Below are 26,925 nucleotides of genomic sequence, written 5' to 3' on the forward strand. Positions count from 1 at the left end.
AGGAAGTTTTTCCACAGAGAGGGTGGTGACGCACTGGAACAGGTTGCCCAAGGAGGCTGTGAATGCCCCATCCCTGGAGGCATTCAAGGCCAGGCTGGATGTGGCTCTGGGCAGCCTGGTCTGCTGGTTGGTGACCCTGCACACAGCAGGGGGTTGAAACTAGATGATAATTGTGGTCCTTTTCAACCCAGGCCATTCTATGATTCTGTGATTTTCATATTCAATCTAAAAGGGAAACAATTCAACTTTCATCATTTTTAAAAAATGATACAGTAAATAAATGTAGAAATTAGTATTAAAAATATAGTAGCCTGAAAAAATAAGGATTGTGAGCAGCAGAAATGAGACAAGATAAGAGTGTAATGTTCAATTTAAACAAGATTTTGATCCTACTCATTTCACTCAAAATCTGTCAAAATTCTATTGATTCCAGGAAAGTTTGCTTGAATGCACTGAGGAGTTACTGTTACAAAGAAGATGTTTTTGCTAAAACTCTTAAGTACTCTAAATTAGCATTAGTGTCAAGATTTCAGATGAATCTAAAATATTTTGGAAATTATCCAAATTTGCATATGTCCATCTGAGTAAAAAAGCAAGACAGCAATTTCCCATCATTTGTAATTAACACAAATAGGTTTGAGAAGCAGTTCTCAACTATCTTCCCACATGTCTCTATTTATAGCTTCACAGCATGATTAAAATTTTCTGTGGAAGGAAAAAGAAAAGCCACGCGTTTTCTAATATAGAAATTTGTTAGCACTATTTGTGAATGTGAAGAAGTGAAATAAACTTCTCAATACCCTTTTCCTTGCAGAAAGCAAACACTTGTCAGAGATTCCCTAGGACACAAGATATAGCACTACCAGATGTACACAGATGAAGAAAAAAACTTGGAGATTTAAGTAAGAGTTAGGCATCCCAAGACTTAAACAAGGCCAAAAATTTTCTTTCAGTGATATATGATATACAGGGAAAGGGAATATTTATACTAGTTTTAATGATGCCTAAGCTCACTCAGTTGGCATTATAATTTCTGACTGCATGAGGCCGATACAAGGCCGATAAGAGGAAAGAGGAAATGGAAAGGTGGCCAGAAACAAGACACTTTGTGGATGATCAATTTCAGCAGTAGTTGAGAAGAACAAAGAAGCTACTAACTGAGAAAGTGCTGTTTACAGATGTTAAGTAATGTTATACAGCTGGTTTCAAAGGCTAAGGCCCTAACATCATAAGAGCACACAACACTGAAAGCTCTGAGGCAACTAGGGCTTTGCCCAGGGAGAATATAAACTAAACATACAAGCCAAACACAATATGGGGAAAAAGAAATCCAAAGCCAAGAAAATATCTGAGGTGATGAATGGTAGGCTTAATGCTAATTCCACATTTTATGTCTATAGGTTTAACATAAATTACGGAGGATGGAAAAAAAGAGGAGGTGGTAGAATGAAGACATGAAGAGCAGCCAGCAAAGGAAAAAAAGGAAGGAAATTCTGGAGAGGCTTCATGCATTTAAAAATGAAGCTGATGTGAAAAGAAACAGGGAAATTTGGGACTTTGTTCATTATGTGCTAGACAGTATCAGTCTGTTCAAATTTTGCACTGAAGTGATACTCATTTTTCAAACACAGAGATTACAAAACAAAGAACAGAATCCTAAAAAAGGACAAACAGCAACAACAAAAATGCTATGTGAGGCAACCTTCTTAGGAATCAAACAATTTAAATCTGAGGGCATTCTATTGGAGATGATAAACGACTTCATCAGAAGATAATATTTAAACACAAACCTACCAAGTTCAAACACCAATTGGATAAAGCAGTGTAAAACACAAACTAAATAAATGAATACCAACAAATATAGCAAATCTTATATCTTTGTTTGTTTGTTTGTTTGTTAAAACAATGTCCCTGGGCTCCTAATCATCAAAGCACCACTCTCCATTTCTCTGTCTTGTTTAGGAAAAATCAGTTTTCAATTAAGTAGATTCATTTTTTATCCTGATTGATCTCTAACTCTATAGTGAATATCTGACTTCCTATTCTAATGGAGCCTCTTCCTGATGGCCATCTACCATCTGCATTTTCATTTCAGTTTCATTTCAGGAAATAGCATATGGGTTTCAATGAAAGTAGCACTTTACAATTCAGGACAAAACATCTTGCAAAAAAAAAAAATCTCGTCTTCTCTTAAATTTTTATGTGAACATATTCCCTTCTCTTTCAGAAAGTGACTTTACAGCTAAAATATAACCAAGAGTAAACACAGATGGGTGACAGTTTTTAGTGATGCAGACTTTCTACAATAATAAACGGGGGCCAATTCATGACATATATGAACAACTGTGGTAATACTTATTTCATTAAAATACACTATTTTTAATCTGTTCCAGACTGTATCTTACAAAAAAGTAATAATGAGTTTTTCTATGCATGTATTATTGTATGAAAGACAAACCAGCCTGTTCTTCAGTATGCTTTAAACTTCTGCAAGTTAGGTACATAACACCTTCAATAACAACGCAATACCACATTTACTGTTCCTTCTCTCTGTGTTTCAGAAAACTGAATATAATGATTATTTTGTCAAGTTTGGCGCTGTTTGTTCCTTCTTTATTAGAGGGTTATCAGCACCAATAACAAACAAACAAACAAAAAAAAAAAAAAAAAAAAAAAAGAAGCCAACAAAACCCAAACAACAGAATTTCCCATTATGACAAGTATTTCACATTTAAAAACAAAAAACAGATGGAAAAAAAAAACAATTCCTTCCTTTTATATATCATCATAATGAAAACACCTGCTGGCATCATATCCTCACTAACATTCATAAAAAATATCAAAATCATACTGTGTTAAGTACAACTGAGTACAGAAGTCAGCACTTTTCTTTATGTGAAAACATTTGATTGAAGTGTTTTGTTAGATACAGAGAAGGAATATGTACTAAATAAGCATCCAATTCTGAATAAAATCTATCCTGGTAAGCAAGGAATATTCTAGTGACTCAAAGACAGGAGGGAAAAATCTAGCTGTAACACTATTAGCTGGTGTAAAATATCCCAATTGACCTTTGCATTCTGATTAAAAAATAACTGTTGTTTGCAAAAACCAGTTCCAGATACAAAATAAAGCATACTAAAATAATGTCACTTCTGTCTGCCTAGACTCTCAGCCTTTGCTTCTGGATCTCATTCGGTCCAAGAACTTTGCCCTCATGATTTAAGGCTTACACAAATATGGGCCAAACAGGTGGTATACATGTTCATGATTGAAGGAAACACAGAAAAGCCTGCTAGACTTATTTGATTTTGTAATTTGTAATTAATTTGATTTGATTGAATGAATTGATTCAAATTTTGAAAATGATTTTTGAAATTCAAGGAACTATAAAAAAAGTCCATAGACTTCATTATTGATGAACAAGAGCCTGCATGCCATGCTCACAAAAGTCAGCACCAGTGGAAATGACCCACTGTTTCACAGCTGCAATGACAGCATAATTGGTAGGAAAATATTGCTTATACAGTTCATCTTTCATCAGCACAAGCAGATAGATGTCAGAAGGCACCAAATCCAGACTACACAGTGAGTGTGGTAGGACAGTCCAGCCAAGGTTGGCAACGTACTCCACAATCTTCAAACTAGTATGGGGCCTGGTGTTAGTATGTTATAAGAGAAAGGTGATCTTCACTTGATTGACTTTCAAAATGTGAGACTTCAGCTTAGACAGCATTATGCTGTAGTGATCAGAGTGGAAGGTTTGCCCAGGTTGCAAAAAATCAGAAGGATCACCCTTTCCAACTCCAAAACATGGTGAACATCACTTTCCCGGCTGATGGCTGTGTCTTGAACTTTTTCTTTAATGGGAAAATTTCAAGTTACCACTCCACAGACTGCAACTTTGAATCATAGCAGTGACACCTCATCTCATCACCAGTAATTATGCAATTCAAATATCACCTTCCACCTCATACTGGTTCAAGAGATCCTGACATACGTGCATACAATTTTCATTCTGTTCCTGCGTGAGCATTCATGGGACTCACCTGGCACAAACTCTGCAACATTTCAACGTTACCACCATCATTTCCAACACATTTAAACCAATATTTAGCTTTGTACACAGTTCCCCGGCCATAATAAACCAATTTGCACAGATGAGTTGATTAAGATACTCTTCATCTCAGGGTGTGACAGCTATATAAGGCCGTTTTTGAATGTAGCTTGTCTTCCACATTGCTGTCACCACTACTTAAACACACCACCCACAACTTCACTGTGCTCACATCCACTGTTTGGTCTCCATAAACATTCAGCATATGTCAATGAAAGTCAATGGGTGTCATGTTTCCCACAGGGAAGAATTCAGTTATACATCTTTCCTTCATAGACACTTCATGTTAGATACCATTCTGACCAACTATCCCTCTGCTGCCATCTGTCACACAGCAACAAAATGCAATTGATGGAAAGGTTGAACTGCCATGCCTCCAACATCTTCCTCTGATGTTGTGGGCCAACATAATAAAACAGGAAGCATTGCTTCTGGAGCAGGCCTCTTATTAAGTTTCATGCAATTCTGTATCTTGTTTATGGTGTTAACTTCTTCTCACAACTACCTATAGAAGTATTTGGTATGTGTAGTTAACTGTTTTTCCAAGACATTCTTTGACTGAATTTCATACAGACTTTGAAGAAAGGGAGGTTTGAACAGAAATGCTGAAGCTTCCATATGATTTCTGCATATTTTCATAGAAATTGAAGAAAGGTGAAGTTTCAATCATGGGTGAAGAACTTATTTCTTTGCTGTCATTTTATATCTTGTTTTATAGAGAGGTTCTATGAGACGCATCCTAGAAATAAGTCAGCCACCTTTTGGAAGCCAAAAATACTCATAAACAATGTAGTTCCCCTACAATTTAGTTTTGTATCTGCCCATATGTATCATAACCTGCGCAATGTGAAAATTCCTACAGCGCAAATGAGAATGATCCAACATCTTCAACACAAAGATAACCATTCCTTCAAAGGACTGATGGTTCATCACAAACTCTCTGGACTCAACTGAGTTATCATCAAAGATGTTAGGTCCTAAAAGAACTAATTATATTAGTAGCAGAAATGCACCCATTTTGTTTCTTAACTATAGGGCATACATATTAAATATCCCACATCTGTTTAGAAGCATTGAGTAAAAAGCCTGCACAAACTTCCATTAAGATAGAAGTGCAGTGGGTTTGAGATGAAACTTGTTTCATTTTACCAGTTTCAAGCTGTTATATGTCTTAGAGTGAGGCAATCAAACTTATGAATCGAACACTTTGTATTCAATTATAAGGTAACAAAACCCCTTTCGGGTCTTAGTCTTGAATCTTAGTCTTTATTCAATCACAATGTAATAAAGCTTCTTTCAGATTCAGAATAAAGTAAATGGTAATGTAAAACATTAAAAAAAAATTGAAAGACTATAAATAAAAATGTCATTCGCAGGGACGTAAAAACAAAACCCAAAAACCCGTCTACTTCTCTCTTCCATCTATTGCAAGTATGACTTTTATGTCAGTTCATTGCCTTAAGTGAATGTTATTTAAGTGTGAGTCCTGCTTTTAAATGGAGTTAATTTCCTCAAAGCAGACAGGCACAAGACAGGCAGCTGACAGCCTCTACTTAAGAATTCTAGACTCAAACTAACGGACTTCAATTTAAAACCTAGTCTGCAGATCCTTTTTATATGAAAATCAACACAATCAGGTTCCTTCTAAATAAAGAATCAAAAAAATTTTACAACAGGTTCTCAAGCTGGATTTCATATCTACTAGAAGTGAATCCGAAGTGCAAAGTCTTCATGAGAACTGAAATAAGGCCTTTTGTATCTCCTTTCAGTTTCAGCATTCTCCCAGTGAATAGCTGAACAAAATCTATTCTCAGGCCTGCGTATTTTAGTTTATTCTTAGACTAACCTTAGTCCAGCACTACTTCTCTCTCTGGCTATCACATTCCTTTCCCGCTCCCACCTCTCTAAATTTCTCTGAATTCTATGGATTTAATTTGCACAGAAGATCAATAATAAAGATGTGACTTTGCTTGTTTGTTTGTTTGTTTCAAATTGATATTAAGTTTGTAAAATCTTCAGAAAAGCATAGATAAAAACTTACTTCTCATTCCAGTCTGTCAGGAAAAAGAAGGATTTTCTAACAGGTATATTTCTGCAAATCTTCACTTGACATATTGTCTTCCCAGCATATGTTAGTAAACAGGAAAAAGATAAAAGTTTGTATCTATAAAGGAAAAAAGGGGAAAAAAAATAATTACAATGTAATTTCCAGCACAGTAAATTCAGAGTTAACTGTTCAGAAACTTATGAAGATCCATTCTTACATGCAAATAGAATTAAAATGACAAATCAGATTTAACGTTTAATTTTAAAAAAATAGAGCTCAAGAAAGTGCTTAAGACATGTAATCCTTATTTATTTTTCTTTATGGCAGTCAATGGAAGTTTAGGCAAAAGGTGTGAGGTGTTGCAACTTTCTCATCATATAAGTTCAGTCATTAGTGGAACTTCACTTATACTTTACCCAATCTGTAAGAAAACTATAAAGAAAAGAAAACAAAAAAACCCGCAGGATAATACTTCAGGGAATCTATACATTCATTATAGCAGATGCGTTAAAGACATCTGTGTTGGCATTTGTCACATATTTGTCTGACTAGTGTAATTCAAGTCTCCAACTATCTGTTAGTTCTGTGTCCTTAATTCATCTTGTAACTTCCAGATCTTCCTATGGAAAATTGCCATGCTGAGCAGTAGACCATGTTCTGTGCAGGAATGATGAAAGCAAGTTTAAAGCATTTGCAGATTAACAGTGCCTGGCTTAGCTTTATTTACAAGCATCATTGCTGATCTTTTCCAGAACATTGTAATAATTGTTATAATTATTGTAGCAGATGTGCCTTTTCTCTTTCTTCTTTTTCTTTAACAATCTGTAGTTCTTTTGAGGTATTTATGCAAAGAAAAGAAAAAATTACCTCACAAGTGCAGGAAATGCTTGAGCTCTTAAATATGGCATCTTCCCTCTAGAGTCCAAACACTACCAACAATTGCAGTATAGTGAAGGAAATAATGAATTTTAATACAATAAAGTGATTAAGGATTGCTTAATCCCTGATACATCCCTGGTTTATATGCCATAAACACTAATCCTAAAAAGATTAATGCTTACACAATGTTAAGTTCAGAGTATTCACATTTCAACACATTGTATTTCTTCATACAATATTTTGCCTAGGTATCCTCCCTCCCTACGAATTCAAATGCAGGGAAATCTAGTCTTGTCCCAAAGATAACTTCATATCATCCTGATATAGATAGCAATATGAATTTGAGGGGTGTAGAAACAAACGCAGCAAAACATTATGTCATTGGCATCAAATAGTAAATATCTGATTGGGATCTATATGAGCCAAAACAAAAAACTGATAAAAAAGAAACTAGAAACAAAAATACAGTACAGAAAGGTAATTGGTTTTACAATTTATAAGGTCTCCAACTACCTTTTTAAAGAAGTAAGATTGAAATGAGAAATTGTAAGCATGAATATAAAAATTGATAAAGTACCAATCTACAAAAAGGAGCTCCAGAGGGATTTGGTGAGACACTGAAATGATTACGTAAAACACAAGACCCTCCCTCTTATCCCAAATGATTAGAAAAAAATATCATTTATCACAAATTTGTATGTCTGGATAAACAATGAGACAAGTTGTAAGAGATGTCAGAATTCTAACATACTGGCTTGCTCCAAATATAATGCACCTATTTATTTCCATGGAAACAACAACAGGTTCAAAGAGCACAATAAAGCTACTTGATGAGGCACTTCCTCAGTTACAAAGAATGATTTTTCAACATAATCACAACCATTAGCTATGCATTTTTGTGAGCAATGAACAAGAGACATATACCCATCACCACATTGCACTCATATCAACTATTTGGTCTTCACAAACATTCAGCAAGTATCAATAAAGTCAGTGGGTACTATTTTTGTCCACATGGAGGAATTCAATGACACACCATTGCATCATACATACTCCCATGTCTGACTGCCCCTCTGCTGCCATCTGATACACAGCAACAAAATGTAGCAGAATATTGGTGAGAAAGTTCAGCCTCTACTGCCATACCACCAATATCTATCTCTGATGTTGCAGACTAACATAATAAAGTAGTAAGCATTATTTTCGGAGCACTTAAATTCATACTCTCTCTCTCTATATATATATAAATGGAAAATGAAGTGCTGGGAAAAAGCCAGCATACAATCATGCAATGTGGAAAATAAGGAGGAGGAATGCGCTATGAATGAAGTTAGTAAAAGTATCTGAGGAAAGTAGGTGAAATGGACTGCAGTCTATGTTAAGAAACTCATGTTACAAGTATTAGAAAGATTGGAAGAGGAGATTAAGAAGGAAGAGAGATCCTCATTTTCACATGCTTGAATATAGTGTTCAAGTCATCAGTGGCATTTTAGGCCATATGTAATTTCACATTTCATCGGTAAAACAAAATGCAGTGGGAATGGTATAACCATCTGCAATATCAGGATAGTGATTATAGTTTTCCATTTATTACCTCAACAAATGTAAATCTCTCAGATTTTTATTTAATTGGTAATTACTTTTAATGTGATATAGTACATTTTCTTGTTCACAGTCTAATGCAAATGATCCCATTGCTTTTTAATCGGTCATTTGGAAATCAAGGTGGAGTGGGAGGAAAGGGAAAGTAATAACAAAACACTTGTAGAATAGCATTTTCACTCATAAAAATAATAATACCAGACTGCACTGGAGTGGCAAAAGGAGAACACCAGTTTTACAGGGGAAAAGCATCTATTTGAAGAGACAACTTATTTGAACGAAACAAACAAAACAAAAAAGTGCAGAAGAAAATATTTCAATCAGCTTTTTGTTAAAAGTTGTCTCTTTTTTTTTTTTTCTTTCCTCTGCTAGATGAAAATACATGGTATACTTTGACCCATAAACTCTGCTGATTTTTATCACAGTAGGGCTTGTCAGTGCATATGCTTAGCCAAGTAATGTTGTTTGAATATACAAGGAACAAAAATTACCGATAAAATCTCGTTCAGATTGGGTTCAAGCAAGCATCCCTCTGATTAGCTTAGTAACACTTCCACTCATTTGTACTGTGAAGGCTATAGAAAGCTCCAATCCAAACTCTTGGCATGAAGTGCAAACACTTTTCTTTGCCTCTCTGAGCAAGTCAGAGACACAATTGTTTGTTCACATACCCATCAAGTTCAACATGATGACCTTGCTTGTTACCATACGTCCATATTGGTTGGGGTAACCAGCTAAGACCTCTTTGATTCTCCTGAATGAAACATGGGGGACTTCTGATCAGATTACATAAGTGCTCTTTATGCTATAAAAATGGTGGAGATGCACTCACTCAGCCTTTAACATTCATACTGAAGTACTGCCAAAGCAACAGATGTTAGCTAGCACCTATGAAAAACATGTGATTAGGAGAGATGAGGCACCACCCTTCTTGTGAACTGTTGCTGGATTTTCTCCCACCTGTTCACCCAGGCTTCAGGAATGTTATGAGCTGCATAAACAGTGAAGCTGAGCTGGGAATCAAGACTGATGTCTGCACGGGGAGGGCTTCTAGGTATGTTGGCAACCTGAAAATCCATATCAAAGCTGCTGCTGTATACATGGATGAGATGAGAGATGGCCATGGAGAGCTCTGTCACAGCAGCTTCCATTAATGCTAAGAGGAGAGAAAGAAACAAAGAAAGGTTAGAAATAGGTCACTTGTGATAAAGCATGTTTATCTTAAACCATCAGTTATGGCTTTGAAATGCTTCCTAATAAAATTTAATTTAAATGACATAACCTACCAACTGAAGCCAATTAGCCATCTGTGCTTCTGAAACCAGCCTTAGCTCATTTCTGGTGTATCATTAGCAGTCTTTCATTACAGTGCCTTCAAATTAAGGCATTTTCAGAGTAAGCCTTTTAAACTACAGCAAGTTAGTGTGTGCTTCAGATACATCATTTCAGTCTGTTAATTTTTGCACTAGAAAGATTTATATTCTGTAAGCATCTTGAAATTTCTGCAGCTACATAGCTACTTAGTTCAAGGGAAATAGCAATGTTGCAGTAGAAAGGAGCAAAGGCACTGGTTAGCTTTTAAGACTATAAAGCTATTGCAAATACAGATAAACAACTCATAAAAATATATATAATAACAGCCACAATCAGATATAGCATTCAGATGGTCATGTATTGGTCAAAACATTCCACAGTGATAGACACTGAAAGATGTATCTACACAGATACATCAAATGCAGGCTGTACCCTCAATTATATTTCACTTTTATTTATGCTATTTCCTTTGGCATGAGTCTGCAGTGCTCTTTTTCTGCAGTTACTGGCTTGTATCCATCTTCCCTCTCTGCATTTCTGGAGCAGCTAGGGACTATCTGATTGCCATTGTAAATTAAAATCCCCAGCTCTGGCAGCCTCCATCGAGTGAAGAGAGCTGGTACAAGCACTCTTATTTCTCAGGCAAGGGACAGTTTGAAGAAGAAAGTGCCAGAGAACTTTATACCGTTCCAGGATCAAGGTGATTTGTCTTCCAAAAGAAATATCCAAAATTCTCCTTTTCCCCTCCCTATATCTCCCAGCTTTCTATGTGATCAAGGACGTACTCTCATCACCTTATGCCATTCTTTTCTGGTCCTCTTCAGAACATTACATTAAGTTCCCAATGTATGTTTGGCTACTGCACTCAATAACCATTTATGAGCCATGTATCTATTAAATTTTTTTCCAAAGAACAGAAAGTATGAGACTAGCTTGCATTCACTTTTAACATTGGGGATAACTGAAAGCATCCTGTCCAAGAGCAGATACAGACACTATGATTCTTGGACTTAGCTCAGTTTGTCACTAAAAGTGACTTTAAATGTATTCCTTGTCTGGAACTTCTTTCACACCTTTAAACTAGCAAATATTTAGAATTACTGAGTCACAAAATACATGGAACACTCTGCAAAGGAATTATTATATATCTGAAAGAGTGGTAATGTACTGGCACAGGCTGCCCAGGGAGGTGGTGCTCCACACATGTGAGCAGAATAATTTTAAAGATTAATCAATTAAGATCGATTAAGAAAACTTAGTTTATTTACTCAGTATGTACTTCTGTGGCTGGTGTATCTTTTTTACTGTCCTTTTGTTTCCTATCTTTACTATTTTCTCTATTCACCATCTTTTTCTATAAGGGTTCTGAATAAATCTTCAGCTCAAATGCATTTTCCCTTGGATAGCATTTTATTCTTACACCCAGCTCTCTTGGATGTGCAGTGAGTGAGCACCTTCCAAATTAAATGTTTAACCTGCACTGAATTATTTTACATTCCAATGAATTATTGATAGTCACACATATAAAACATTCTTAAGAATTCTTAAGAGGTCCAAAAAAGAATGTCAGCAGACTGCCCCAAAACTGGAGGAGAAAAAAAATAGTAATAAAAAAATATATATTTTTTCTTAATTATTTGTAACATAATTTATTCATGTCAGTGGTAAGTTGAAAAGATTCCCTGGGTATCAAAGACCCGCTCACCCTAAAATATCTACATGGCTAGATGAGACAGAGAGCCTTCAGTCAGCTACAGACAGTTTGTCTATGAGACTCCTTATGAAGTAAACTGGGAAATTTATTTTCTTTCTTTCTCCTGTTTTCTCCTCTCTCTCTTTCAATTCATGAAATTTCAGCATTATTTATCTAATTTATAGGAGACCTAGCATGATTCTTCTCACAAATAAGGCTCCATGAGGCATAAGCAAATGATCAAGTATGACCTAGTCTGCAGCTACTGTACTTTTTCCTACGTGTGGCTTCTTTGCCACAGTCACCCCTCTCCCCTCCTCCCTCACTCTTCATTCATTAAGCCTGATGGCAATTAAGCAAATTAGAGACAAACACCTTAGTGAGTCTGTAGGTGTCCATTTCGCAGAAGAGATGGTCAGCAGCTTTTCACTGCAAAGAACTGAAGTCAAAGAACTTAACTGCTTTTATGATTAATAAATTTTAGACGAGAAGGATCTATGGTGTTTCACTGATATACCTTGCAAAGGCCATAGACTTCCCATAGTAGATTACAGCTTTAGCTATGCCACAGTTTATTTTCTAGGAAGTATCCCACACATAGTACCTAGGAGAATGATGAATACAACACATCCTAAAGTGAACTGTGACTGAGATTTATAATCTCAACAACTCAAGTCTCAACTTATTTCTGGTTTAGAATTATTTGGCATCAACTTCTCTGTGGTGATTTCTCTCTCATTTTCTCCGCTGAGGAAATGAGATGAGAACACAAGAAGTGACTTTTATCCACAGCTGCCAGATATGTTTATTTCTGACATGCTCTTTTCACAAGAAATCTAAATTTTCCTGCAGTCTGAGTATCAAAAATGTTTCTACAACTGTATCCTTTGTGTGGCATTCTTAGCCAGTTATCTGTTTTTTTTTGGAGGATTAGGTGGGTTTAGTTATGTGGAAACTGGTGTTAAACAAACTTTAACCACAGTTGCCAGGTATGTTTGCTTATGACATATGCTCCTTGTACGTGAAGTCTGAAGGAATGAATTTCTCCCTTGAGAAAAAGAACCACCCACGCCATCTTTGACAGCATTAATGAATATGCTTGCATGTAAATTCTAGAGATTGCAAGGAGCAAACCTGCTCATTCCTTACAGAAAACCACATAATTTCTTCTCATTCCAGTATTACAATTCACATATTTCAGTATGAAATCTTTGAACAGAGTAAGCACTTTGCTAGCAGACGACATCAATTTAGTACATATCAAACATGCTCTTTCTGATTCCATACACACATTTTCTCAAGGTAAAACATGGTTGAAAATAACTCAGATGGAAGTCTTAAGATTCCTGTGGCATCTTAAAGCTATTTTGGAAAACATGAACTTGATATTATTCTTTCTTACTTATTTTTAGAGATAGGAAAAATATTAAGATCATGAATTCTACTTTGGTCTCCCTCTCTCTCCCTCCTACCCCACTGTCTTGGAAAAACCAATACACTCTCAAGATTCAGGTGAGGTGCAAAGCAATGTTAATTAGACAATCACCATAATAAGTAAAAAGCAAAACATGAAAGGGCTGTAAAGCAAAAACTGATCAGATGCAGTTTCCAAGCACCAATATATTTGTTGTTGTTTCCTCCTATCAGCTGAATAATCCTCTGAATTATCTCTTGAAATAAATTTACAGAATTTCTGCTATCCTTTTAACCAAAACGTTTCTAAAACTGGATCTTTTATAAAGCCTTGTTAACTTGGATCAACATATATATTTTTTTTTGGAGGACTGGGGGATTTAGTTATATGAAAATTGATCTTAATTAAATAAACCTGAGTAAATAACATCTTGACTCTCAGAAAAACATATAAAGATGTAACATAGCAACAACTTAGAGATAGAGAGCCACGCTCAAATTAAAAAAATAAAACAAAAAACAAAAAAACACAGAAGAGACTTATAAAGAGGAAATCCAATTAAAAAAACTCTTCATGTTTTTCTGTATTCTGAAATAAAAGGTGATTTTTCCAAATAAAAACAAATATAGAATAGCTCTGTCCTAGGGAAAGAAAGATGTATTTTCATTTTTTTTTCTAGGAAAATTCCACCAAAACCTCCCATTTCCTCCTTTCTCCTTTTATTTTTATTTTTTATTTTTTGAAACTTTCTGTAGTAAATACTTCTATGACTAGGTCTAGAAGAAACTATCAAATCCAAAGTACCATCAGTGAACCTTTACACTCTTAAATGTAATGACAGTTTAATTTCTTTAGATGTATTGTCATCAAGGTATCTATTTTCTGCATTCTCTCAAAAAGATAAAAACTCCATCCTGTTCAGACAGGAAAAGCTGCTGATTCAACATCATCAGCTCATGGTGCATACTGGACTTTCTGAGATGGGTCCCAGAGAACTATGGATCAAGTTCCAAAAGCTGCTTATTGTGTCTGATCTCCAAAATCCCTGCCTGAAGTCACAAGGCTGTAGATATTGTACAAATGTTCATTCATCAGCTTTTCAGAAAGGCACACTGACTGTAGTTCTGCACCAGTCTGTAGCCTGCTTTTTTCCTATTCTAGACTGCAACAAGCCAGAATGCTAAATCTTTATTAACTGGAATAGATTCATTTATCTTTTGGGAAAATTTCATGCTGCAGAAAGGTGAAAATTTCTAAAAATGCTTTTCTCAAATTTAAGGAGAAAGAAAAAAATAACACGCGGAGTGCTGAAATATTACTATGATTTTTCTAAGGACTTCATGCAAAGGGAACAGAACATGATCCAGACTTAGATGTAACATGGACGAGTACTGCTCTGTTCACAGCTATGGAATAATTTGGTCTATAGAGATAACACTGTTAACAGAGTCAATTATTGCAACACTAAATAAAGGACTGAGAGTTTGAATTAGTCTCTGACCTGCATATTCCATGGTGAATGACTACCATTAAACCTCTGTTAATCCTTTTTACTGGGGGGGGAAAGCAGGAAAATTAGGAAGAATTACTGGAGTAACTGCTGCTTTTACGTTTGAGTTTGATACCTTTTTCTTGAAGATAAATATAAATACAGAAAGGAGACAGAAAAGAACAGCACAAATGGGAATTGCAGTCTGTCCTCTCTTCAACTGTCAGTGCTGATTTTATTTTGAATTGTGCTGCTAGAGATAGCAAAACTCATACTCTTACACTTCTCCAAGATCTGGAAAAATGATTTTAATTCACTTTTTTACTAAGATGATTTTACTTTACTTTTACATCATGGCAAATTTTTTCCATGTCTGCAGGGCTGGGAGCTAATGGGGTAGAAAAGGAAACACAGAGATGGTTTTAGCAGGAATGCACACTTCGCCTTCCAGGTGATTTTTACTTCTAGCCTCAGTGTGTGAAAATACAACTTAGGCTCAGCCTTCCTAGATTGGAGAGACCATGGAATTCTCATGAAGGTGAAGGATTGAGGAAAGCTCATAATCCCAAAATAAACAGATGCTTAGAATGCTTTTATTCACTTCCTGTGGGTGACACCAAGGCTCCACTAGATCACTTTTGATCAATACTCTTGTATTTTGTTTTAATCAGATATAACTTAACACAAGCTTTTATGCTACTATAGACTTCTTAGTTCAAACTTGTTGGCCTAGCTTTAGGTATTTTGTTGTCTTTTAGAAGTTTAGTTAGTAAGTCTAAATGTAATACACATACTGTGTTAAAGTATACATGAAATGGATATCAGTGCATGTAATTGAATTTTGATCACCCTGGACAACTTTGAATGTAGGCTTCTCCACAGAATTACTAATGGTCTGGAAAATTCTGACTTGCAATCAGCAAGTTGCACTTTCTAAAATTATATTACCGAACGGATCCTGAAATTGTTAGGAAATTTGGATGTGCCAAGAACAAATGGAATTATCAGTCTTCACAGTTAAAGGTTTCCTGGCATAAGTAAATAGATGCAGAGAGCTGCTGATTCAGTGAAGCTCAACTCTGAAAATATCTTTAAGCAGAGGAATGTTTTAAATCCTTTCCAGAGAGGTTTTCTGAACACTTTGTGATTGCCAAGTTTTGATTAGTAACTATTAATTACTTTCTGTACTCAAGACATTTTTGCCATTAATAGTGTTTAAATGGAATAAATGGCTATCTCCAAGGGAGAAGAATCCTACAAACACCTTACCATCCAGTTCCTCCCTTCTGCACCTGGGTCTCCTAGTTGCTTAGCTTTTCCTGGCAGCCTACAAATATAATCTTTGTTTGCTGTTCATGAAATTGAATAATGGTGAAACAACAAGCTTGGCATTTGGAGCCCTGCATTTAAATCACATCTGTGTTTGAAAGGCTGCTGCAATCTTTGTGGTTGGTTCACCTATTTGCCGCTCTGAGCACAGTGCAACCAGAGTAGCTGTAAGAGGGGGGGAGGGACAAGACTTAGATCTCAAATGGCCACCTTTTTCATCAATCAAAATAAACAGGCCTCCATAACAGTGTGATGGCTCACCCCAAAATTTGGAGGGCAGCTCCTTTGAGAGCATTGGCATACTTCTGTGAGTACAGGTTGCAAGCCACAGAGAGGTAGAAAAGGACCTGAGCCCTATAGGTGGCTATCAGCCCAAGAAATGTGACAGACACCCACGACAGAACAGACTCCTGCTTGTCCCTCAGCCTGGGTGGTGCTGTGCAGTAATGCTAACAGGACCAGACCAGAGATGCTAAGCTGATTTTATCTGAGGGATTAAATAAAGGAGAGTATATGATTTTGTCCATTACTGCTAATTAGTCTACTCTTCTTACAACAGTATATAATTCCTAACAACACACTGCTTACACAAGAAAAGACAGTGAAAGGAAAATTATTGGAGTTGAGGATAAAAACTACACAAAAACATTTTTTTCAGGTTTTCAGGAAGTTCCTTATTTTTCCTTCTCTCTACAGAAAATGTTGGGATTAAGGACAGCTACTAATAATAGCATTAATATTGCTACTATGACCACCAATAACTACAATATGTTCTTTCATCACACCTCATTCTCCATATCTGAATCTCAAAATTAGTTTGGGGAAATGCTGGTTTATTTATATTTTTATATAAATGTATTTTTTATTTAGCATAATTATCTTATAAATAAATATGTAAACATCTGCAATGTACCAACTGAGACAGGTCATTAATACAAATGAACAGCAAAACATGTTTTCTTATGATATAACTTGAATTAACATATTTTTTAAAAAATGCTTTACCTTTACCTTGTGCTTCCACACGTTGCAATGAATCCTAGAAAAATAAAACCCAAGGGGAAAAGGTCATCAGTTACTTTAGAAAATACCAGATAGCAGTTAAAATTATGCTAGGAGTAGTACTCGTGGAAAACAAAGCTGTTTTGGATGAGAACAGGGAAGGATGCTATGAGGAGAGTGGTTATGACTTGGATGCAGGACCCACCTTCTGGCTCTTTCACCTGCCTCCTCTAGTGTTCCAGGCAAGTCAATCAGAACCTGATTTCTGGCAGTATTTAAACATGCCAAGACACAAAGAAGCACTTAATCAGCATTTGGATGCAGAAACATTTTCAACCTTTGTACTTCTATAGCAGAGATAAGAAAAGCTCAATTTCTTTGCACACCTTGTATACACATACGTGAACCATGACACCCAGCCAAGGCTCCAGCCATCTCTCCAACCTGAGGAGCACCAACTCCCTGTTCAGGCAGCCTAAGTATTACCTGCATTCCTGCATCAAATCAGTAAAAAGAGACATGCCTACAAAGTCCTTCAAGCAAACAGCTAACTAGAATCAGCGAACAGGAAATATCCGCCAGTGATCCAGGGACATGTAGGATCCTGGTTTTTAACCATGGCTTTTGATGCCTAACATCCTAGGCTGTATCTGGATTCTCACTTCAGGCAGCCCAGTGTTGTTGATGGGAACTGCTGAGTGCTTACATTCTCTTAAAGGTTGGGCCAGTTATCTGACCTGAAAGGACAAGGCTAAAGATGCTTTTTTTTTTTAAAGTTGTTTACTAAATCCCCAAGTCCAGTAACTGACATCAGCCAGACTTTGCTCTGGGCTTCTCAGACACTGAACAAAATTATGTATCACTGCAGTACATATACTTTCCCCTTCACACAGGAAGATCTTCCATCACCACACAGTCCCTGGTACCAAGCTGGGCTTCAGCTTGAAATCTTCACCTGCTCCATTTTGTCTGTCTCTTACATCAGATTTACATTTACCAAGCTGACATAGAAATACATAACAAAAGTATGAATCTTAGTCAGAGAGGCTGTCAAGCTAATTCAACACTTTAGTATGCCCAGAGTATGCACTCTGTTTTAGTACATGTCCTTGTAGGATTTATTATCTTTTAAAGTTATTAATCCTTCTGCAACAAGGTGAGAATGCTACATGTTAGTACACATGCACTCAGCAAGAGGCTTAAAAATGGCAGTGCACACAGAAGTGGCATACGAAACACAACGCTAGATGTACATCCTCCCTTGGGTACCAATCTTGTAGTTGCCAGCATTTGTCTTGTAACTATGAGGAGCAGCCAAATGCCTACTTGAGGGGAAAAAAGCAACATGCAGGTTGAGAAATGTTTTCACAGTCTTTATATGCAGCAAGACAAGTGGGAATGGAGACCTTTGTTCAATTTTTTCAAATTTTGGAAAGTAAATGACCTTTGGAGCACTGCTTATAATTTCAACACTGTGTAGCCCATTTGGTATATAGTGGATTAGTGCTGGTTCTGGCAGGATTTCATCTTGTAGGACTTTTTGTGAGCTGCTATAAGAAAGGAAGAAAAAGAAGAAATGAAAAACATTAATTGTACAGCAGGCCTAAAACCCCAGGGTAGGATGGTTAGAGACTGAATGAATCACATTTATAAAGAGACACAATCAGTCAAGAAGAAACTATCACTGATGCCAGTTGCTTTCATAATCTGCTAGCCACACTGAAGGAATTCACAGTGCTGGTAGGGAGGAGACAGAAAGGATGCACAGAAGATGATTTGGAGAAAGTTTATGGTTTTTGATTGTTGTTCTGCTATTGTTTGACCATAAAATAGCAATTAAATAGAACCACAGAATTTTTTTTTTCTTTAAGTAACAAGCTCGTATGTACAGATATGTATACACAAATGTGTACTGCATCCTATGTAATTTACATTGGAAGGAGTGAGCAGTAGCTTCCCTGAGGCCGTATGTGTACATGGAGCTTGCCAAGTGGAAATGTAAAAAGGTGTTCCACACAAATCCACATCATACATTACACTAAATTCTCAAGACACCATGGTGAAAAAGCAATTAGAATTTCTCTATTGGCATTTCACTCTTACCCAGTATGTAACAACACATCACTGACATGTGATAGGGAGCCTGAAAAATTTCATTGTGGTTGCTATACAAGTTAATTGCTTGCCTGGATAAAAGGGAGATCTTTGTAATAGTTAAGAACCTTTCCACTCTTCTAACCTAACAAAAAGTCTTGGGGATGCTGTGGTGATGAGCATAATGGAAACACAAAGCAGACTGACAGGATAGGCAAATATTGCACAATTTAATCATTTCACCAGTACTCAGAATTCACTTAAAATGTCCCTATACTTCAGTTTGAGGTTGACTTGAACAGCAACTGTAGGAGCTGGTACTCCATGAAGTATCCAATCTCTGACTGCTAATTCTGGCTACATATGTTGATACAGGAAAGAGAGCTGGTATATTGTCTTTGTATAAGTATTGATAAACATAAATAAAATCTGATTAGTTATATTTAAATATTACCCTATAGTAACATAGTTATATATTCATAGTCATATATATATATAAAGTAGTTTCATATAAAGTGTAATCTGTATTTTATAAATTGGAGTGATGTTTGAGCTATAGAACATGCAGAAATATATTTTACTGCTTTTCATGACATTTATAATTCAGTGGCTGCTGAGTGAGATGAAGATTTTCATAAAATCAAACCTAAACTTTTTCACAGATTGTCAAAGTCTAATAGGCTGCCCTAGCACTTATTTCTCAAAGGAATAAGAAGCTTATAGCAGCAAGTGTTTGCTGGTTCAGGAACAGTTTGACTCTCCCTCCCTCAATTTATTTGAAGTCAGCTGTTAGTCAGGTCTGCTTCACCAGGTAAGGGACGAGTGAGAGAGGGGTGTCAGAAAAGGTCATAGGCAGCCTTTACATAAAGGTTTCAAGGGACAGACAAGAAGTTGAGCTAGCTAACGCTGAAAGGAAATGTTAAAAGAACAAAAAACTCAACAACTTAAAACTATATTTCTCTTATTAAAAAAAAAAGTAACCATTTAGTCTATTCTCCATTTGAAATGTGAAGATAAGCAGCCCCTCATAGGGTTATTAGGATAGAAAAATATTTTAAGACTGGTAATAAAATATTCAACCAGTACAGTGTTTTTAACATTCAAAATATGGTATTCAGGAGCAGTATCATTTCTCTCATTACAGATGAGCAAACACAACCATTATCATAATCACCACTGCTTATCAGTATCATCCTCTGGAGATTTCAGACAGGACTTGCACTGTACTATGCTGGAGACTGTACATACAGATAAGGAAAAGCATTCCTTGCTCTGAAAAGCTCATAATTTAAATAGATAAGACAGAAAAAGAAAATAATATTATCCCTATGTGACAGGAAGTATACAGAAGTTGGTTCAGAAGAACCTGGATTACTGCTGTAGAGACTGTCCATACAGCAGAGAAGGAAATTCCCCAGATTAGATACATGCTGGGAACCATGCTTTTAAAGTTATTTTATTTATTTATTTGTTTATTTATTGTTTGGAACTCAGAGAGATGGGATAGAAAGCAGACTCAAGGATACTCAATAAACGTAAACCAACCATATCAGGCAGTTTACATGTTGGATTCATAGAGCTGACCTGAATAAACAAAGAGAAAATACACAAACAGAAAACACCCTAAAAACAATTTCCATTCATTCCAAAACAAGGCTTTTAACAAATTAGTGCCAGTACTTCCAGTATTTTATTTCTGCTCTGATTCCTTCCTGAAAGAGACCGTTGTCGTCTGTTACTTTCTCTGTTTACAGAACTAAGCTCTTTATCCATCTTTTAAGGAAGATTCTGGTTTACAAAATACTTTTCTCAAGGGATAGATGATGATCATCTTGATGTCTTGCAGGATAGCCTGAGGTCTAACTGAAAAGCAGACCATGTGAAGCCCCTGTTATTTTTTATCTATTTTTCTAATTTGATCACAAAAAGAACTCTTCTTTAATTTCCATTTAAATCATACCAGATAAAATGTGCATTCTAATAAACCTGTTTATGTTGGCAATTACTTGAGAATAGAGATTTCTAATAACTGATGCTGAAGTAGGCATAAAAAGATTTAGGATACTATGCAAACAAGATTTACAGTGAAACATAACCTTGAAAGAAAAGCAAGAAAAGACACTTAATCAACAGATTATTTCCTTGGGCCAAAACTGAAGTTATTGCCTCTCTCTACCTCCACTGCAACATATAAGAGGAATAAACAGACTAAAAATACAGAGATTTAAGAGATTTTATAAGCAATATGCAAGTCACTTAAAATGGCAGTCTTCTTACCTCTCAGTAAGTGTTTTGCCCTGTAAAGTGATGAGCATTATAAGGATTTGAACCTGTTGAGTGTAAGTATATACGGATGACAAAATATAATTAATTTGCTGTATGTTCACTGCAATGACATGAGAAATTTTAGAAAAATAATTGTTAGCTTTCCCCAGACTTATGTTTGAGACCTCAAGCTGCCTATCAGACATAATTAAATACTTTGTTTTATGCAGCTAAGCATCTTTAATTAACATTCACTAGTTAACCCAGCTAACACTAGTTAGCCTGTCATTTACTTTTCCAGGTATTTTTACACATAGCCATAGGACAAAAATCTATAAAGAAAAAGAACAGCTTTGTAAGAAGGCAGTGGCCTGAGAAAGTAAGCATCTTGCTCAACAAAGCATATATTTCTTAATGATATTTGCTGTAAGAAAGAATGATAAGAAATAGACCAGAGTAGGAAAGAAAAAAATACCCTTTACTTCTTATTAAAATTGTTATAAAAATGTTTGAAGAGGAACGTCATTAGGGTGGAAAAGAATTAACATGACTTAAGGTTACACCAGACTAAATCCAGGTGATTAATGGCTTGATTTTCAAATTTGCTGAGCATTGTATTTCCAAGTTGCTGACTTCAAATGAATTTAGGGTACTCAGACTTTCTGTAAATCAGGTCCTCAGTGACCTTTCCGGGTCACCCTAAAGAAGCTGATGACAAAGCTGAGAACAGATACTACTCCCCAAAGCCCCAGTTCATAATTCTACAATAACCCCAGGAGACAAAACTTCAGTGTTTTAAGAAAGAAGATTACAGCTAGAATCAGGACTATGTTATGTTAGTCCTTCTCTGTATAAATAGTACAGACATTTCCATCTAGAGAAGTCACAATTTAAAGACATTTTACAGAAGGAATGCTAACTACATGAAACTGGAGTTTCACTAAACTATGTACCATGATTTGGTACAGATTATGCAGCAAAGCAAATATCTATATGTTTGTTGGGAATAAATAAGAACAACCACAGAAACATGTCAGTTACAGTCGAACACGGGACACATCCTCTTTTGCTCCTCTGTTATACAAAGTTAAATCTTCTCTGTTTATAATGCCTCTTCCTAATACTTGTCAGATTGAAGCAAGACAGTAGAACAGCCTTGGTCAATCAGAAAATTCATGACACCTATTCAAGCTCCACTTTCATAGAAAAAATTGGACAAATGCTTATCAAGGCAGCCTTAGAAAGACTTCAGTTCATTTTTACCTGTGTTTTCACCAACGCCGCTGCATGGAGTTTCTTGACTGCATTGGTAATTTCTCTGGTTTCCACGAAGCAGAGGACACTGCAGATTGCTTTAGCTACTTCAATCACATAATCAACTTTATGTGGCTGATAGCAGAAAAAAAGAAAGAAAGAAAGAAAAAAAACCAGCATTAATCTGTAGCTATCTACAGCTATGTTTAAATTGTCAGTGATCAATAGCTCCCTAAGAAGTCCAATTATCTTCCATAAAACGTATCTTGTTGAAAACTGAGAAATTTGGTATCTAAGACTGATCTTGAGGCAAAATGAGTGTTTGTCTGAATTTCATGATTGTAGAGGCATTCCAAAAAAACTTCAAAGAAAACTTGAACCCAAATGATTTACAAACTTCCAGATATTTTTATGATATTGTGATTTTATTCCCATTATAGTCTCTGAGAGAGACAGCAGAGACCTATGTTCCTTCTAAAAATAGTGACTGAGTGGCTGAACAGTTTGACACCTGTGGACTGAGCAGTTCTGTAACTGGCTTTTCTGTGAAACATAGAGATCAAACTATTAAATATTATTAATAAGTACAGATATTTACATATTATTACATTAAAAAAATCCCTAGAGGAGTAATATCAGAAATACATTGGGGAATTTTTTAAACAAATCTGAATCTTAAAAAAAAGAAAATGCCATCTTAATAAGTATCAAGTACCCTATGTTCAGGAAAATAAACAAAAAATTAATGTGTTTATTGTACAGTTAGTTATATGACTTTCTTAAATTTTGGAATACATTCTCCAAACAAGCAGAAGCTCTTCTATAAAATATTCTCCATGTTTCCATGCTGATAAACATTCTTTTCAGTTAGCTACAGCATGTCAGTGTCCTGATAAAGCCATTTCTCTAACTCAGCCATTTCATGCTTGAAAAGGGGAAGCTGTACCAATATAAATTTGGTTTTCAAGCTTAAGTTCTATATCCAGACTGTAATGAGAAGGTTAGAACCTGTCATTAATACAAATATAAAAAAATATTGAGGTTATTAACCCCATATTTAACTGCCTTGAGCAGAACTAAAGTATGAATGAATTACATAAACTACCCTGCAATATCTAGTGGTCAGAATTCTTTTAAATATAAGGTTGGTGTGTTGGCTGAGTATAGGTGACATTTCTGAAACAAAATATTATTTTTTACCATACTTTTCAAAAATATCCATAATGAGTTAAAACTGATTTCTTTTCAGTCTAAACTCTCAAAATCCAGTTGGCACGACCATCTGAAACTCAGATCAAGAAAGTATTTGGTTTCCTCTGAGGTTTAAATTTTGCGTGAAATATTATAGCTAAGATTTTCTTCAAGGACATAACATTCAATTGGCAGCCCACTTAAAAAAGCTCTTATGAGTTTTTCTGCCTAAACCTAACTTTTCAAACAATCTCAAGTAATATATACATATACCTCTCTCAAGGATGCAGACAGTTTCCTGGGAGTTTGCAAAATCAAGGACAAATATTGCAGATACACAGTGCATTATATCTGTACTAATTTCAAATATTATACTTTCAACCCAAATGATACTCATTTCATTTACAGATTCCTTAGAAACAGTCACCTGTGATATTTTAAATTTGTAACATTTTCTTCTTAATCTCAAAACAAGTTTTCTTAAAAGAATTTATACTCTTCTGAAGTCAGGTTGAATAGCCTTAATTAAAAGTCCTCTTTAATCACATTTGAAGCAGATTAATAATTAGATACCTTTCACAAAGAATGGTAATGCTTTTTTGGAATAACAGATTGAGAACAAATACCTCATTTTGCAAAACATGCTCCACTTGACCTCTATATTTCCTAAGAGCTGCGACAAGGTTCTCTCTGGAAATTAGAAAAAAGAAAATAACACAAAATTAATAGCAATTGGATAAAAAAATATTTTTTCCACGCTCTCCATTTTAAAAGTCAAGAATAACCTAACTGACAGTGATTTCCTGTTGATACAGAATAAGGACAAGTATTTAAGTAGATGTCAAGTAGTCTTGAGCCTGGTTCTCTGTGGTTCTGGTGGACATTGGCCAGGGTATAGATGTACAAGTTCTCCTTTATGAAGAGGGTATATGTTTCATAGTGAAAGAACTCTCAGAATGATTTGCTATTTAAGTGTCTACCTAACTCTAAATTCCATTTATTTCTACAAGGTTAAGCATGTGCTTAAATGTTACTTTGAAAGACAAACTTAATTATATGCTATTATGCCTTGTCTCTCAATCACTTCAGTCTGTAAAGCTGCAGAGTATCAGGACAAAACATCTGCAAAACACCTGGAGAAACTCTCCATTTCAAAAGGCTATACTGAGTAAGAAGCATAAAAATGTGTACGATAAAAAGGGCATGATAGTTACAGAATTCGTTAAACTTTATTTGCTTACAGTTCTAAAGTTTACATGCTCAAAATGTTTCACCAGCTGCATTTTCCATCCTATTACCACAGCCATGAATTTATTTTACACTGTCATTCAATCCAGTCCTGAAAACTGCTTTAACTCATATCAGTTCTGTAGGGCGACATCTGCAGCACAGTAGCCCCATGCCTCTGTCAAGCTACAGAAGTTACTACCAAGTCTGCATGAGCAGACTGCTGGGCCTCAAGTAAAGCTTCAATAAAATCTTTTGGGGTATGAATAAGAATGCAGATCTTTCTGCAGGACTGATGTGTTAGCTGTAAATCTTGCCATTTTAGAACCACCGGTTCTAACTGCTGTCTACAAAAACACAATAAACAGAATTTTTCTTTCTAAGGAGCACTTGCATCATTTTCTGTTTCTAATCACACCGTGTTTTAAAAAATGCAGTTGTAGTAGCTGTTTAAAATGATGTCCATGGGATCATCATGGCCAAAGTTACTGCACTGAGGAATGCACCTTCCTTTTTCCTTAACAGCTACCTCCAGCTCTTCCTCTGTAGGGTGAGGTCTTCAGAAAATAGTAGGGAAACCTTATTCAAGCTTCCACGCCCTGCCTCGCCAACTCATTGGAAATAGAGACTCCTTATTGCCTCGATGGTATGTGTGTAGTAGTTCAAGCACATGCATGTATTCATAGAAATGTAGAAACTTTGGTTTATTTTCTTTCTTTATCATTTATTTATATTGAGGTGCCACTTTCTCCCTGTCATTTTCCCTCCTCTTTTACTTCCAACTGTTTTTATGTATGACGATTCTCTCTCATCAAAACACTTTGAGGGAATTTCCCACCCTTTGCAGACTGGTGTCTGAAAGTCATGAAAGTATTTGATTACTTCAGAGCAAACAGATTATAGTTTGTAGAAGAATTGTGTATGTCCTTATGCATCTACGTTGGCTGAACTGAGCTATGAGAGATTAGAATTGCAAGTATGCCTTAAAGTGTAGGTAGCACTATATGTTGTTTGAGTTTCATCATATAGTGTATTGCAAGAGGAGGAAAGATGAGGAAATTCTACTGAAATCATCACACAGAGTACAAAAAGAGGTAGGGCTCCTCTGCACTAATACCAGAGTGCATTTCTGTGTAGATACCTACTGTTTACATCCTCCTACAGATGGTTTGCCCTTGCAGCTTCTTATTTGCAATCTGCAGTAGTCTTATCTAGCCAGGCAGTTACTGCATTGAGAAGCTGCCTGGCAATTCCTTCTGTAATCCTGTTAAATCATATCTAATACAAGTTGTTGCTTTGCTTTGACCAAGTCTCCAGGCATAATATCATTTTTATAGCAATATCCAGCTTGGAATAAGTTCTGGACATATAAACTTGCCCTATAGTCTTGATGCAAACATTTAAGCATGTTTATTAGCGTGCTTGTTCTTATATATATATATATATATATATATATATATATATTTTAAAGCATATTTTCCATTACTCTATTCTACTCTAGAGAATTTTCTACATAAAGCAGCCATAATTTTACACAATAATTTAAAAAAAAAAAAACATGCAAGAGTGATCAAAACACTTCTACTGATACTATCTTGAACCTATTAGATAAGTAATCATACTCATATTTTTATAAGTAATACCACATACTTAAACATCTTTGATAGCTGTGCATTAATGTGGCAATGTTAACCAATCAATAAACACTTGCTGTTTCTTTGATGCTAAGAAAATTTTGGATCTTTTAGCAAGATAATATACTACAATAGTTTTGAAAAGAAAAGGCAAAAAAAAAAGTAAAATAAGATTGGAGAGACAGTCTTAGTCTCTGGCTGGTCTATATGGTGAGGCATAAGACAGTTGTATATAGCATACACTTACAGAATTCATATTTCAATTTCTTGGCACCTGGATTCCCATCTAAAAGTCAATTTTAACTATTCTAGCTAACTGAGCTCTGCCTAAATGCATGTATCAGACTAACCATCATGTTATAGTTACTGGAACC

The 26,925-nt window shown here is 35.6% G+C and overlaps 1 protein-coding gene across 2 annotated transcripts in view; it reads right to left on the reverse strand.

Annotated features, from left to right (window-relative positions):
• The window catches only part of PIK3C2G (phosphatidylinositol-4-phosphate 3-kinase catalytic subunit type 2 gamma), a 200,105-nt gene that overhangs the window by 140,918 nt on the left and 32,262 nt on the right, over positions 1 to 26,925 (reverse strand). Inside the window, exons 8-12 of one of the 2 annotated variants that reach the window (XM_052668620.1) lie at positions 24,317 to 24,380; positions 22,509 to 22,634; positions 16,896 to 16,923; positions 9,606 to 9,801; positions 6,159 to 6,281 (exon numbers count right to left, since the gene is read on the reverse strand). In XM_052668620.1, the coding sequence (XP_052524580.1) occupies positions 6,159 to 6,281; positions 9,606 to 9,801; positions 16,896 to 16,923; positions 22,509 to 22,634; positions 24,317 to 24,380 (537 nt within the window). Of the gene's footprint in view, positions 1 to 6,158; positions 6,282 to 9,605; positions 9,802 to 16,889; positions 16,924 to 22,508; positions 22,635 to 24,316; positions 24,381 to 26,925 lie in introns of both variants that reach the window. The other variant, XM_052668619.1, reaches the window with a different exon arrangement.

Source organism: Tympanuchus pallidicinctus, unplaced genomic scaffold, assembly GCF_026119805.1.
Source record: "Tympanuchus pallidicinctus isolate F22 unplaced genomic scaffold, pur_lepc_1.0 scaffold8, whole genome shotgun sequence".
NCBI classification, from domain to species: Eukaryota; Metazoa; Chordata; class Aves; order Galliformes; family Phasianidae; genus Tympanuchus; species Tympanuchus pallidicinctus.